General features: G+C 39.3%; 1 protein-coding gene across 1 annotated transcript; it reads right to left on the reverse strand.

Annotated features, from left to right (window-relative positions):
- Window positions 1-495: 495 nt before the first annotated feature.
- Window positions 496-4423, reverse strand: LOC114560514 (receptor-interacting serine/threonine-protein kinase 3-like). Its single transcript, XM_028585947.1, has 13 exons — window positions 4164-4423; window positions 3722-3891; window positions 3292-3485; window positions 2813-3161; window positions 2578-2726; window positions 2433-2482; window positions 2011-2172; window positions 1777-1859; window positions 1585-1642; window positions 1425-1495; window positions 1064-1109; window positions 709-951; window positions 496-617 (listed from the first exon to the last, which is right to left on the reverse strand). The coding sequence occupies exons 3-13, from the start codon at window positions 3444-3446 to the stop codon at window positions 610-612; spliced, it is 1374 nt and encodes a 457-aa protein (XP_028441748.1). The 5' UTR covers window positions 3447-3485; window positions 3722-3891; window positions 4164-4423; the 3' UTR covers window positions 496-609.
- Window positions 4424-16702: the final 12279 nt, after the last annotated feature.

Below are 16702 nucleotides of genomic sequence, written 5' to 3' on the forward strand. Positions count from 1 at the left end.
TTTTGTCTTGATCAGTTCACTGTTTGGACCAGTAATCACAGTGAGAGTACAGTTAGTAAACAGCAAACCTGTAGATTACTGAGAACTGAGAAAGGAGAGTAACTTTGCTGACTGGGAAGCCCTCGACGCCATCATCTGCAGGTGACTGACTGACTGCTTGTGACAGTTTCTGAGGGATTGAACTAGAAAAGCCTCTTACCCTGTCTGTCTGTCTGTCTGTCTGTCTCTCTCTCTCTCTCTCTCTCTCTCTCTCTCTCTCTCTCTCTCTCTCTCTCTCTCTCTCTCTCTCTCTCTCTCTCTCTCTCACTGGAGAAATCAAGCAGCATCCCCCCCCTTCATAATGCTAACAATGGCAAACATGTTTTGTTGCTGATAATTAAGCCATAGCCCCTTCAGAACTCACCATGTTACTTTCTGAGCTGAAAAGGAGAAAGTGAGGACTCATCATTTTCTTTCTTTTCTGAAACAATATGTTTATTAGTGAAATATCAAAAACATGTCAACAAATTATATACACACATTTTTTTCATAAAAGATGAAAGCGCAGCGAGAGAAGCAAGCAAGTTTTTCACCTGCAGAAAATGCAGGAAGGCCACAAGTTCCTTAAAGTTAGCCATCTGAGGGAAAAGAAAGTGAAATTAAAACATTGGATGACATGTCATAGAGTTAACTACCATGTTTGATCATTTTAACAGAAGGAAATCCTACCGAGCCTCTCCACTACTTCGGGATGATGTTTTTTGAGGGCATCGTAGAAGGCTGCTTTGACCACTACCCCTCCTGAACGAAGTGGCCCACTGTAAAGCACTCTCATTTGAGCCAGTGTTGTCGCCTCAGCTTCAACACACGAGTAGGCTTCAGGGGGGACCATGTCTCCAAGCTCCTCTGTTATTTCCATTACCTCGGTAACGCATTGAATCAACTTGGCCCTGTTGTTTTCGACAAACTTTGCTGTTTTGAAATATAAAAGAATGTACATAAAAAGCAAAATTAAATTATTAATGTGACTTAATGTGATTGAAACAAGACTTTTTCATCACATTAAAATGACAGAAATACTCACCTTTATCTTCATCACTCATTATTTTAGTAGAAACACTGACAGAGTCCTGTTTGCAAAAGTAAAAAGCTCTCTCAGTCTATATTGTGTAATTTATTTTGTGCGTTGAAAGATTTATTATACACGCATTTCAGAATCCCAGTCTAAAACAACGGGATTGTTTCTATTTGTTTTCTCCAAATGACGTGTGGTATAGCAGGATAATAAACTGAGAATGTTATGTCCATTTCTGTCAAAATAATATTAATTTCAATTAATGAGACAAAAAAATATAACAAAATAAACAAATAAACAATATTCCTATGACATATATCTTGGTTGTATGTTTCTCAACTTCCAGTGAGTCAAAGGGTATTTGGCATACCTGTATTGAAGATCTTTCCGTTTTTGTAAGTATCATTTTATTATCAACAGTATCATTTGACTCTGACTGTTCTGAAAAAGAGAAAGAAAAATCCCGTTTGATTTTGTAAAGTAAGGAATAACTTATGAGGACACACTCACTTGACCCACTAACAATCTACCTGGTGTCTGAGGAGTAACGTTGAATGCCCGGCTTGATTGATTACTGTTTGGTGAATCCTAAAGTACAACAGGGAGAATATATTATATATTAGAGAAAGAAATAAACCAGTTCAAAGTCTTCCTCCTAAATTATAAATCATGGTTAATCTGCACTATATTTCATTTTCTGAAATTAAATTCATGAGTTGTACCAGTCTTGTCGAGACGTCAAGGACCGCCTTATGAATTCCCGTCTTGTGCTTTGTTAAGACATTCTCAGTCACTTTAAGGCAGTCTAAAACAGAAGCAAAGTTTCAATTTATTATATATTAATACGTAGTGTATGTGTCAAGCTAGTCTACAAGGATTCTAAGCTCATTTGCTTGAAGTATATAGTTTAGAGTAGAAAATGTTGTAATATGGTGACAACAATAACAAATGTTCACCTTGAAAGGTAGGCCTCTTGAAAGGACTTTCATCCCAGCACCTCTTCATGAGGTCAACCAGTTCTTCCAACCCATCTACCGTCACCTTCATCTTGTCAATTTCCTCACAGCAAGGTCTGTCCCCTTCAGGGATCCTCAGTTCCACAAGATCATAATTAGCCTCTACAGAACATGTGATACAATGATGAAGATATGCATCAAAAGATGCAAACACTGAGCGTGGGAGCTGGACATAAACAGTACTGTACATACAGTGCTTAGTTTAGTTTTAAGCTGATAAATTATGAAGGGAAACAGCACAGAGGAGAAAATAGACGGCATAATGTGATTTCATTGGATAAAATATTGGAAAATTGAACTGCCAAAAATAAAAAATACTATTTAGTGGCAAATATTAGGACAATAAAATAAACTACACCTACTTGGATAGGGCTCTTTACCCCTAAGAATGGACCAGAGCAGGATACCATAGCTGATCAAGAGAGAGAAAGAGTTTTTCAGTAACAGGTTACTGTGATGCTGTCAAGGTTTTTAATATGGGCAGTGTTATTCTATGTTATGTCCAACCTGTATCTGTCAAAGGCACGGACAGGTTCATATGATGCTTTAAAAGCCTCGGGAGGCATGTACTTGTACGAGCCTCCAATCTCCCCTGTTGTTTCTCTGTTGCTGTTTAAAGCACTGGTGGAAACTCTGGACAGACCAAAGTCTGCTAGCTACCGAGAAAGAAGGAAAACATAATATCAAACATAATTACATTGGCTTTATATCTACATAAGAGTTTAGGTTGATGGCACTCTACCTTGGCATTAAAGTCCATATTCAGCAATACATTACTTGGCTTTAGGTCGCCGTGCATAAGGTTCTTTGAATGGAGGAAGGTCATGCCTAGAGCCACTTGATGGGCCAAGCGGAAGGCCAGGGGCCACGGTAGAGGGCAAGAGAGTTCTTCCTGCACGGACTGAACAGATCCTCTTCCCATGAACTCCATCACTATTCCATGTTGCACGGATGTTTTTTTACCAAGCAGATTTCCCTGATAAGTTCCATAGCGCCTCAACACAAACTCACAGGAAGCCTTATCCATATGATTAGCCTCATCACACAGTTTAGTGAAGGAGCTGGAATGAGGTAGGTAATTGTTGAAAGAACTAAAAAAAAAAAAAAAAAAAAAAAAAGACATTCACTTTTTAAATAATAATTGAATATGTGCATGAATTAATAATTTCCTATAATAAGTCCTTCAAGTTACAAAAAACATGCAGATATTTAAAAAATTACCAAAAACCCTCCTTAAGTATCTTTATGGCCACATCAAATCCCCAGTCCTTATGCCTGGCCTTGTAGACCTGGCCGAATCCCCCAGAGCCAACTAACTTGCATTTCTCCAAGCTCGTGTCACCAACTAGCTCAGTCTTCTGGCTTGGCAGTGCCATCTCCTGCTGAACTCAGGTAGAACAACTGCAACCGCAAATCTATTCAAAAATGTGAAAATAATTTGAAAACAAAGCTGCCAAACATAAAAACGTTGTACAATGGCTTTGTTTTAATACACTATGTTGTAATTACTGCATATACTGTGCCCTTGCTTTTAGCACCACATTAGATTAAAAGCAAGCTTTTGATTGTGAAGTTACTGACAAATATTTTCCACTAACATGTCCCTTATGTTTTGTAAAAAAATAAAATAAAAAAGCTGGCTTCTACTTACCATATATCCCCTCACGCTGCGTGTAAGTACATTACGATTCAAGAATTAGTTCATACGAAAGTTGTGGCAAAACAAGTACAGTAGGTACAAGTTCCAGTTTCCTGTTTCTGTTTTTTGAGCAGCCTGAAGCTCAGCTGGGGGGAGGAGTTTACTGGGGCTTATGAGGGAAGCTGGAGGGAAAGAGAGCTTGACTTGGGCAACATCTGTACATACTGTATGGCTGCAGGTGTTGAAAATGGAGTGGATCACATTTACTGTTGTGAAGACTGATGTGTAAAATGATGTATTAAAATGAATGAGATAGAACAAAAGCTGAATTAAAAAGGATTTCACACGGCTACAAACGATGACATCCTCAGCGCAATCCAGTCTCTGAAAGCTGACTTTACAAAACAATCTGCTGACACGCTCGATGCAATAAATGGCATTAAAACAGACTTACTGTCACAGTCGCAAAGAATAGGAGAGGCAGAAGAGAGAATCGCACAAACGGAAGAAGATGTATCAGCCCTTCAACACAAAGTTAAAAAACTTGAAGAAACAGTGCAAGGGCAAGATCTGGAGGACCGCGGAAGGCGTTCTAACCTGAGATTAGTAGGCCTGCCCGAGAAATCAGAAGGATCTAACATGTGCACTTTCATGGAAGGCCTGCTCTCCAAGGTTCTGAACGACACGTTCAGTTCCACACCAGTCATCGAACGAGTGCATCGGGTTGGACAAGTTAACCCGAATCGCCCGACGGTTCATTCGGTCATTGCGTAAACCTACCACAGCTTAAACGCTGTAGAAAAGAGGGGACTTGTTAACAGGACTCAATTCCTGTGTTTATTAAGCAAAGGTAATGTTTTGAGTTTTCTTAATTTATTTGACAACATGATCCATAGTAGCTCATTGTCCACTTTACTAGGCCTATATGTTTGTCAGTAGCCTACTTAAGTTTAAAAATAACTGGACATGTGTCAAACTAAAGTTTTGCCTATGTTCTATTAGGGTTGAAATTATATTTGAATAATGTTATAATAATTAGTGGTCAAGTTTTGTTCAGTATCTGGTTGCGAGCCCTGAGTGGTGAATAATGATAGAGCTTGCAAAATGTTGCTCCATGTTATATGGATCAAACGTGTTTCATAACCAAAGTTGGTGAGTGGGGGGTATTCTCATGCTTTACGTTTGGGGGAATGCATGGTGGGTGGGGGTGGAAATGGGAGGTTGTTAAAGAATCACTCCTTTTTTTCTCTTGTCTCTTTTCTTTTTCCTTTTTTTTTTTTTTTTTACGGTTTGCTTGGACACAGCAATGTCTACATGGTAACACAAGATAGTAAATGATCAATAAGTCAGAGATAAATGTCTGTAGCTGGAATATAAGGGGACTAAATAGTTGGGTAAAACTTAAACAAGTATTGGGTCGACTGAAACAAATGGGATCAAGTATAATTTTTCTGCAGGAAACCCATTTAATAAAAGAAAATACTAGCAGGGTCACGAAGAGATGGCCAGGTCAGGTTTTTGAGGCCTCCTTCACTGTTCCATTTCAGTTAAAAAAGCAACATATAGATCCGTTAGGACATAGTACATAGTTCTTAATGGTACAATCTTGACAACACAAATTAATCTAATAAGTATATACACTCCTAATATAGACGACCCTTCCTTTTATCAGAACTTCTTTCTTACAATATCATCATATTCCGGACATTATGTAATTGGAGGTGATTTTAATTGTGTATTAAACCCAGTGCACGATCGCTCTTCAGGAATAGATAATACCCATCAACAGTCTAAAAAAATTATCATTAAGTATATAACTGATCTGAATTTAATAGAGATTTGGAGGTATCTTAACCCAAGCAAAAAAGAATATTCGTGCTTTTCAAGCACACACAAAACATATTCTAGAATAGATTATTTTTTAATCTCTAATAGCCTAGTTTCAAAAGTAGGTAAATGCTGGTATGACAGTATACTACTATCTGATCATGCCCCTATTACGTTTACACTCCAAATGGACAATCTTGTATTTTCCCCTCCCAGATTTCGATTTCAAGCAAGATGGCTTATGGACCCTGACTTTGTTAAATTTCTGGATAACAAAATAGACCTATATTTTCTGTTTAATACAAATCAGACAAGCGCTTCAGTTAAATGGGAGGCCTTCAAAGCCTATATTAGGGGGGAGATATTAAGTTATACAAGATATAGATCCAAAACATATCAGACACAATTAAAAAATCTGGAAAAACAAATCAAGATATTAGAGCAACACCTCTTTAGCAACAATGACCCTGTAAAGCAAAAAGAACTTCTTGTACTAAAAGCCCAATATAATGAATTAACCAGTAGTAAAATAGCTAAGAACTTAATGTGGCTAAAACAATCCTATTACGATCAGGGAGAAAAACAAGGGAAGTTGCTTGCATGGAGGATTAAAAAAATACAAACAGATAGAGCCATCAATTCATTAGCTCTAGAAAATGGGGTCAATATTGTAGACCCATTGGAAATAAATACTTTTAAATTATATTTTGAAAATCTGTACAAATCTGAATTCACCAACGATCTAGAAAGGCAAGACAACTTTCTTGATAAAGTTAAGTTTCCTAAAGTATCAGAGGGGACAAGAAGTGAACTTGAGAGGAATCTAAGCTTAAAAGAGCTTTCAGAGGCATTACAGAGCTTGAGTAGTGGAAAAGCCCCTGGGCCTGATGGCCTTCCAACGGAAATTTATAAAACGTTTGCAGGGAAACTTTTACCACACTTGCTTGAAATGTTCAATGAAGCATTTGAAAAGGGAATATTACCTCCATCATTGAGATCGGCACTAATTACCCTCATATTAAAACCAGGCAAACCCGCCAATGAAAAATCATCTTATAGGCCCATATCTTTAATGTCATGCGATACAAAAATTCTCTGTAAGTTCCTAGCTAAGAGAATTGAAGAATTTATACCGAACCTTATTATAAATTATTCAAAATGGGTTTGTGCTTGGAAGACAAGCCCTCCATAACATACGTAGTAGTAACATACGAGTCCTAAATATATTATATAAAAAACAAAATGCCAAGGACCATGCAGTCCTGTCATTGGACGCAGAAAAAGCCTTTGACCTGATTGACTGGGGATACCTTTTTGAGGTGCTTAAGAGATTTGGCCTGGGTGATGGGTATATTAAATGGATTAGGCTACTTTATAATGATCCACTGGCAGAAATAATAACAAATAACCAAATATCAAAACACTTTCATTTAAGTAGAGGTACATGACAAGAATGTCCATTGTCCCCTCTGTTATTTTTATTTGCAGTAGAACTTCTTGCAATGGCAATCCGGAGTAGTCCTGAAATCAAGGGCATAACAATAGGTGAGAGGGAACATTACTTATCCTTGTTTGCAGATGATATTGTGGTGTTTATTACAAATCTAGACCCTTCTATTCAAGCACTCAATAATATATTAACTGTATTTGGAGAGTTTTCAGGTTACAAAGTTAATAATAATAAAAGTGCCTTGCTATTATTGAATGGATGGCAATTCGCCAGCTCCCCTGAAGGTTTTACTTATTTAGGAATTAAGATAACCCCAAATATAAAAGAAATTATTCCAATTAATTACGACCCATTAATAAAGAAAGTTATAGACTCACTTGAGAGATGGAATGCATTGCCAATTTCTACTATAGGACGTATAAATATTTTAAAAATGTCAATTCTACCAAAATTTGTATACCTTTTCCAATCAATTCCACTTCCTCTTCCAGCTACCTTCTTTGCTATACTCAAGAAAACATTCACAAGATTTATATGGAACAACAAACGTCCTCGATTACGTCTGTCCTTACTCTATCTACCATACGAACGGGGAGGGCTTAAAGTACCAAATATAAAACTTTACTATTGGGCAGCTCAACTTTGTTCTGCTTTGTACTACTTCATAGATACAGACACTCCAGCGTGGATAGATATAGAAAAAAACTGAATAACAATTCCATTACAGATGTATCTTTACTCATCTTCAATTAAAATGCTCAAAAAAGCTACGCATAATCCTTTCTTTAGGAATACAATTTCTGTATGGTATGAAGCCCATACGTTTTTAGATGAAGAAATTACATTGTCAGGTTTGTCACCTATTTGGGGTAATACAAATTTTGTGCCGGGGAGAAGTGATCAGGGATTTAAAAACTGGATGTAAAAGGGAATAAGTCAAGTAAAAGATTTATACGAGGAAGGTATAATGTTGTCTTTCCAGCAACTGATGAGAAAATATGATATCCCTCAGAAACATTTTTTTAAATATTTACAAATAAGAAGCTTTATACACTCTAAAATAAAAAATTATTTAGAACCCCCTTTGTCAATTATAGAAAATCACACTTTAAAACATTTAAAGGATAAAGAAAATCTGTCATTCTTTTATAATATACTTTTAGAGGGATCAAAAGAAAGTTCGTTGTCCTATTTAACAGCATGGAAGAATGATCTTCAGGAAGACATTTCTAAAGAAGAATGGATGGAATCTTGTTTATTTGCCCAAAATCACAGCATCAATACTAGGTGTAAATTGCTGCAATATAAATGGCTTATGCGGACCTACATTACCCCAGTCAAACTACATAAATTTAATCCAAATATTCCAGATAACTGTTTAAAATGCAAACAAGAAATTGGTACCCTTTATCATTGTATTTGGGAGTGTAATGAGATTCAAGGATTTTGGAAGGAGATTATTTTTATGATTGGTAAATTGGTTGAAGAAAATGTCCCTCTTGTACCTAAATTGTGTTTGTTTCATTTATACCCAGTAAATCTTGAGGTGAATGCAAGAAAGCGCAAACTAATTGATTTTAGTTTGCTTCAGGCCAAGCGTGCTATTGCTTTAAAATGGAAAGAGACCCAAGGACCCACTCCTAGTCAGTTTAAAGAAATGACCAGCAACCTTGCCTTGGAAAAACTGACTTATGTTAAAGGGAAACTAAAAGACTTTTACAAAATTTGGACTCCCTTTTTGCACTACTGTAACCAAATTGATCAGACAACATCGGATGACTGAAATAGCAAATTAAACTACACAATGTATGGCTGTGAACTGTGATATCCAAACTGGAGTATTTTTCCATTTTGTTTCTATTTTTATAGTGACTATAAAAATGATGTGATACATATTTTAACTTCCTTAAGGATACATGAAGCAAGCACTGTAAGAGGAAGTTATGAAGGGCGCTGGGTTTTTCTTATCTGAATGTGGTGGGGATGTGGTAAGAAAAGTATTATTGCAGATGTGGCAATTTCCTCCCATCTATAACTTGTTTACTGCTTTTGGTGTGTGATCCAGCCTATGGAAAAGAAGCTTTGCTGTGACTGAGACTTTATCGTTTATATTAGTCACCACTGAGTGAGCCTTAAAATAGATGAAGAATAAACATGTGATCTCTTATCAGGCCAAACAAATCTTTTGTGAGTAAATGTGAATTATTCTTTAAGTTTAGTTCTACACTCTAAATACGACCCGACACCGGATAAGCGGAAGAAGATGGATGGATGGACTCTAAATACCTGCTTTTGTAAGACTTTACAGTAAAGTCCTCCTCCAGACACATTTTAAATGTTTGTTAAAATACTCCGCTGTGATTGATATATTGTTTAACATGGTTTCCCTACGTAAAAAGTAAAAAAAAGAAACTGTCGTGCACCAAAATCGTCGACTAGCAGACATATCAGAATGGTAGGTGTAGTTAGCATCTTTGATTTGTTTAGGTTGTTTGTTAGTTTGTTAGCTTGTAACTGGCAGTGGCTGACACAGCGTATGTCTCGGCCTTTGTTTTGAAAAAAGTGAAACTTAGCTTGCAAAATACCAATACGTAGCCTACGCCTGGCTTCTCCTCGAATGGCCCTTATTTCACCCTAGCTTTATGCTAATGCTATGGAAAGCCCCCTGCAAGTTGATGGGACTGATTCCTTAGATATGTGATGTATGAAACCCTGGCTGTCAGAATCCATGTTTTTGAGCCTGTCATTGCTACACTGCAGTTCCAAGGCTGAAATGCTCAGCCATGAGGTTTGCTGCTTTTTACGCTCATGATGTCTTGTAACATATAAAAAACACGATATGGACACGTTGACAATTAAAGACATGTTGACAGTTCAAAATTTGATTTTCATTGGCGGGGGTCTTTAAAAAAAAACAAAAAAACACTCACAATAGAATCATGCAGGTAGAAATACATGTAATGGAACTAGTTTCAACTGGTTCTTTTGAGAAAAATTATTGTTAAATATTTTTTCTTAAATTGTTAAATTATTTACAGTAAGCACAATGCTGGGATTATGTACCCAGCTGTTCACCCACCCACACCCACAGAATCACGCGTGTGCATACATTTGCTCAAAATAACAATATTTAAAGCTGAGCTGGTGCTACTTGATTGCACTGAGCCTTGAGCCTTCTCTCCAGCTACAGCATTCTTTCTTCCTATGATTACATGATTTCTGACCTTCTCTCGAGAATCTCCCTCTCATTACTTTTCTTTATCTCTCCACCACGCATGCTCTCTCGTGCACACACAAGACACAAGCCACGCTAAGACTTACAGTTTACAGTCTAAATTATGAATGCCAAACACTGCTCTAAAAAGAAAATTGACAGTCTGTGAACATGACAGCTACTATGGATGTAAATCATATGTCACACATGCACACCCTGTTCATTAAGCGAGCTGAGGTGTATTTACTCACATCCCATGCTGCCTTGCTGTTTTGGCCGGCGTTGATAGGCGCGGTCTGCTCTCGCTCTCTGCTTTTCCATCGCTCTCTCCCCTCCCTCTTCTCCACCCACCCTCATTTACGCTCAGCACAGTGTGGACCTCTCTTACCAGTGGCTGCTATCTCCACTACATCTCTCTCCTCGTGGCTGCCTTTTCCCTCATCCTCTGTCCTTTTGAAAGTGTCTATCATACTCTCCTTTATTTGCTTCCCTCTCTGCCCTTGTCTGCTGCTGATGATATATGAGGTAGGGGATCAGCTTAAAGAGGATCTCTCTGCGCTGGATGTCTGAGTGGAGAGCTGAGGTGAGCGTCTGTCTTTCCCACCACAGTGGAGAGGTGCTTTAGACTGGGGAGCATCCCTGATGCAGGTTACGTCCTGTGGAGCAGCAACAGGACAGCCTCAGGAAAAAGAGAATAGACCGAAAACCCACGTGCACGCCTGGATGTGCTTTGTGTTGTGAGGAGAGTAGACTGAAAAAGGGAGGCAGAAGGCAGCAACAGAGGGAGGGGAGCATTTAGCAAGAGGCGCCCGAGTCACAGGGGTTTGGGGGAGGTGGGCGTGGGGTCTGCGGGGAGTGTTTTAAAAGTGAAAGGGGGAGTGGGGGGGGATGTCTGCTCTGCTCTCAGATCAAAGAACTGGAAGAAGGAGGATTGCTTTTCGCTCAGTCTGAAGAGTCGCAGAGAGACTGGGGAGTCACAGGCTCTCCAGGGACTGTGGCATTACAATCAGAGACCAGAGGCTATCTGCAGCACTGACTGAGAGACAGAGGGAGGTGGTTAAGGACAGTCAAAGGACTTCATCTGGACAGAGGTGAGCTTGCTTCCTAGGTGAAGACCGAGAATAAAAGGAACGAGGAAGAGGATAACGAAGAGAGACGCTCCAGGAAATTGACAACGTTCCCTTTCCACAAGAAACTGTAGCAGGATCCCAACATGGCTGTCCAACTTATGCCTGAATCAGCCGTGTGTTTGCTCATGGTGAGTCGCGGAGGGGTATAGTATTGTCGGCGCTGTCTACTGTCTGTCTTTGTTCGTTTCTTTCACTGCTGTGGCTTTCTCTCATCACTCTCTCCTCATGGCAAATGCTCACGCAGCCACTAATGCAGTAGGTGAGCTGTCATCTCATTAAAAGGGATGTTGCTTGTTTGCTCCTCCCCTTTATTAACATACACAAGCCTGAAATCCTCCGATAACTTCCTAGTGAGGCTCTAAAGCCACTTTCCATACTAAAGAAACGGCTGTCTTTTGCATCCAACTCAGAAAACTCTAGCTTTGGTTCAACTCCTCCACGTGCTCAACTACTGCAGTGGTGAGGTGTGGGAGAAATCCCTCACAGATTACTGCAGGCATTGGGATGCAGTGCTGAACGTGGTGTTTGTGCATGTAGGAGATAGATGTCATTTAATATATCTTAGTGTGAAAATGGCATGTGTGTATCTGCAGTGCATGTATATAAGTTGCTAAAGGGGTGTGTGTGTGTGTGTGTGTGTGTGTGTGTGTGTGTGTGTGTGTGTGTGTGTGTGTGTGTGAGATTACTGTAGCAAGCGATCATTTCCCATCTTTAAGACTGAATCAATTCAATTAGGGCTACACAATATAGAGAAAACTGATTTTCTGCAGCCCATAACAGAGGATTTGTAGGATCTTGTTAGTGCAGAACCCTGTCCCTCACTGACATGAAACAAATTGGCTTGGCTTGGCCTGGTTCAGATCTGGCCATAGAGAGCGATGAAATAGAAGCACACAACATGCGCAAATCCATTGACCTCCTCTCTCAGCTCTGTCCGGCCGCACAGTGAAACAATGGCAGGGTGGCTTTGCTGCATGTGTAGAATACAGATAAGGCATGGACCCTCTCACGATTAGCTTCAATGAATCAAAAGCCGTATGCAGGGTGTACTTTGTATATGAGAGCTTGTTCTGCTCATTCTCATTCTATAGTGTTGGCATTCTGCAGTCCCAGGGGGAGTCATGCATCGCCGCACTACCTGCTATTTCCACCTGTCATGGCTGTCTGTTACTATGGCGATAGGCCATGCACCCCACTCAAGGGAGAGGGAGCAGTAAAAGGAGCAGGGTGGGAGAAGAGTGCATGAGATGATGGACAGGGCAGAGGCAGGAAGGAGAAAAAGACAAAGTGAGGGATGAGGGCAGGAATAGAAGGAGTGAGTAAGAAAAGGAGGAGAAAGGGAAAGTGGCACACTACAGGTTCGGGTTACTTTATTTATACCGGTAGGTAGATTTGTTGCGCAGTTAAAAAGTGCAGGGCATCCATGACAGTTTTAGACACCACAGACAACATATAATGGGAGAATAAATAACACGACAAATATTATCACCTTTAAAATTGTCCTCTCCAAAATAGACTCATTCTTAAAGGTGCACTATGAGTTCCTGCATGGTTTCAGCGCAATTTCATTTTTGTCTCAAATCGTAGGCATCTCTCCTTGATCTGCTAGCTGCCTTCCCCCTGAGTACACTGTGAAAAAGCAGATGAGCTTGCTTCCTTCAGATACAACTCATGCTACTCAATCAACTCTGCTCAAATGGGTTAATCTGCTGGCACACAGTTGGTGACTCCATTTTACACTGCCTCTGCTTAGGTTAGCATTAGCATAGAGGGCGTGCTGTCACCCCAGATTTTCTTTCTGTCACCCCAGCTCACAAAAACTAGCTTACTGTCACAACTTTTTTATGTCACTTTTTTTTTTTTTAACATTTATGATTAGACCCAGTATTATTATTAATATTATTAATTCCGAGCCGCTCTTCGCCAGTTGGTAATGAGCGAAACACTTCAATATGGACATTCCCTGGCTTTGGCTTTTGGTGGTTTTTTTGGCAGAGATTTATTCATGGATGTTGAGCTCACCAATGCTAAGGAATAACATGACTTACAGTAAATCTGGTTTTATTTTGCTTTTTTCATTTTTATTTTACAATAAATACAGGCTTAACAAGGTTGACATTGGATAACTAATTTCAGTGCTCAGTGATTTGTTCACAAAATCCATTTCATTTGTATTCATGCTGACAAGTTCAGGGCTTGAACCTATTTTAATTATTAATGTGAGTCTATGCAGAGCATGTGTGTGTGTGTGTGTGTGTGTGTGTGTGTGTGTGTGTGTGTGTGTGTGTGTGTGTGTGTGTGTGTGTGTGTGTGTGTTTGCATTGTGTTTGTGGGTGGGCCAAGATTAATATTGATCATGCTTCCTGCCTCTGTGTGTATTAATATTTCAGGTGAATTAGTCATCATCTCCAGCAGTAATTGCAGGAGCAGCTTTGTTAAGCATAATTCAGCATAATTCACATTTACAGCACAACAAATTACCCACATCAAACATTCACACACATCATGTTCATACATAGTCACTCACCAAGCTCAAGCAACAGGAAGTGACCTGATTCTGTTACCACAAACAGGAAAATTAAGTGTTCTTGTTACAAAATACAAATAAATAAATGCAGTAAATTGTGTTTTAGTTCTCCTCTGGGCTTTATTGGTCTGGAACTAATGGGATTGGCTCAGACCAACACAAGCTCAGCTATAAAACTGAATGGTTTGATGTCTGTCATATAGAGACTGGGCCAAGAGGGGGTAGAATATTATGTGAGAATTCAGACAAGTATCCTGCTATTGTTATGAATGGGTGAGATCAATAAAATGCAATGACTGGGAAGGAAAAGTGACAAATGAGTCATTTTTAAATGCGCTTCATCTTCACAGATTAATTAAATACTGGCATGTTTTTATATACCAACGGAATGGACAGCATCTCTCTCTCTCTCTCTCGCTCTCTCTCTCTCTGTCTGTCTGCCTGCTCTGATGGGTTTCTGTTTTAGCGAAGGATAAAGAGATCAATAACAGGTCTCCAGCCAAGACACACAGAGACATGCTGTCATCAGATATTGGAACAGATCACAAACTAGATGGTATCATTTGACCTCAATGGGACCTGTTATAGCTTTACTGCTGAGATCTCTATCACAGAGATTGTACGTGTCTCCTAGCTTTGTCTTTCACCTAAAGTGAAATGTGTGACTACTGCAGAAGACTTGTGTCTATTTTTAATCCTGGACATGTGTGATCACATGCAAGTCTTTCCTTTTGTGGTTCAAACTAATATGTGTGTTCTTAATTGCAGGATTCAGTATACTTTAAATCAGAACTGGAACAGCTATAGTCTTTGCCACCATCATACTCATCACTGAGCCAATTAGCTCTGCTTTTTAGGGCTCAGAGAAGAGCAGCTACGTCCACGACGGATATACTGTACCTTGGGGGGTAAAGAGGTGCTTTAAACTTGTAACATTTGATGAGCATAGGGGGTAAATAACAACAATAATTGCAGACTAAATCTAAAAACATCTCACAGGCTTCAGTCAGAGAGTTTAGTTTTTTGATGCAGCTAATCCAAGATTTATCATAAATTGAACACATGCTGATAAAGTGTCACATAAAATCATGTTAAGAGACGGCGATGAGGCCGTCAAAAAAAATGGGAACAGAATTCATCTCAATGTTCTGCTCTGGCTCATCTTGTTTTAATTTTGCAGATCTCTTGTTCTGTCAGAGTGGCACGTCTCTTTCCATAATCAGGGGCAGTCGATCAATATGCATTTTGCTATCTGTTACACTGGGCCCAGCGAATACAGCTGAGAGAAAGCAGGGCAAGTTGGTATCTTGACACACACAGAAGCTAAGTGGATTATCTTCATAATGCTGGAGGGTTCTGCTCTGCATACAGTGAGCTCTCAGCAGCTCTCAGCTTCACTGTCACAGTGATATAGCAGTGTACATGTTAGAACTTGGTTTCCTGCATGAAAAATGCTCTGTTGTAGATGACATTATCACACACCTGGCAAAGCAATTACTACTGTACATGTGTGGGTTGAACTTTGCCTGTTGTGAAGTCATTTCGATCACTTGATAAGAGATGTGTTATTTATACTTGGGCAAGCATCCAGCTACGAACCTTTTAGAAAGAGAGGCAACCCAAAAACAAAGACCTTACGCTGCCCTTCATGTTGGCGTCCATGTCTCTTCATTACTGTCCCTCATTCAATTATTCTGTCACTGAGGATCGAGACCAGATGACTCAGTGTGATCAAGCCAGAGGATTCATTCAGCGGTAATCAAATCACTGCTCTATGACGTGATGTACTGACTGTGTGTGTGTGTGTGTGTGTGTGTGTGTGTGTGTGTGTGTGTGTGTGTGTGTGTGTGTGTGTGTGTGTGTGTACTGTACATGTGACTTAATTGCAATGTGCATTAGCTATGTCAAAATGAGTGCTTATCCCTAAAAACTTGACACAATGAAACCTAACTTATTATCAGTGTTTGGAGATTATTTTCCCAATATAAGATTAGTATTGTGGTTTCCAGTCGTGATCTGATGCACGCAACGATAGAGCAGCCAGTGTACACATGGAAAGCTGAACAGTATGGGGGAGGGTTAACAGAATGACATCATACTGAGATAATTGATTACTGCCCTGTAACAATGGCAGCGGGGAAGAAGCAGATACTATTTTGTGTAAGTGTGTGTCTGTATGTAACTATGGAAATTATTATTTGATACTTTTTGTGAGATCTGGTTGGAGCACATATATAGTACAGTAACTCAGTAATTCACATCTTCAAAAATTCAGTCATACCATCAAATGCTTTGAGTCAACGTGTCACTTTTAAATCTACCCACTATCCACACCTACAACACACCTGTACAAAAAAGCACACATAGCCTACACAGAAACACACACACACACCTTTCTATTACTGCCAGAACTGAAACTAATGTCGAGGTTATCCTGCTTAACCAGTTTATACCCTGCATAGATTATTATGTTATGGGTGATTAGTATGAATGAGAAGCATAGGCAGTCTTTTTTTCTCTACACTTCCCTTTTTGCTTATACAGAATTATTTTCCAGTTAATCATTTCCTAAAGCTACAGTCTGGCTGCAGAACAGTCATGCTTGAATGATGTTGATGCTGGTTCTGCTGATGTCAGCTAACTAAAGCTCTGTCGTTGCTGCAGGGGAAAAGAAAGACTTTTACTTTACAACAGGAAAAGAAATGCCTTTGACACACCTGGTTGTTCAATCTGCTGTTTCTCTTAAGACAAAGAAATTAACATTGCTATTTTATACACTTGACCGTCTGTGTTGCTGTGTGATAAATATGAATATTAATAGCTTGGTGTGTTATTGGAGAGGCTA

This window comes from Perca flavescens, chromosome 8 (assembly GCF_004354835.1).
Source record: "Perca flavescens isolate YP-PL-M2 chromosome 8, PFLA_1.0, whole genome shotgun sequence".
In the NCBI taxonomy this organism is placed as follows: Eukaryota; Metazoa; Chordata; class Actinopteri; order Perciformes; family Percidae; genus Perca; species Perca flavescens.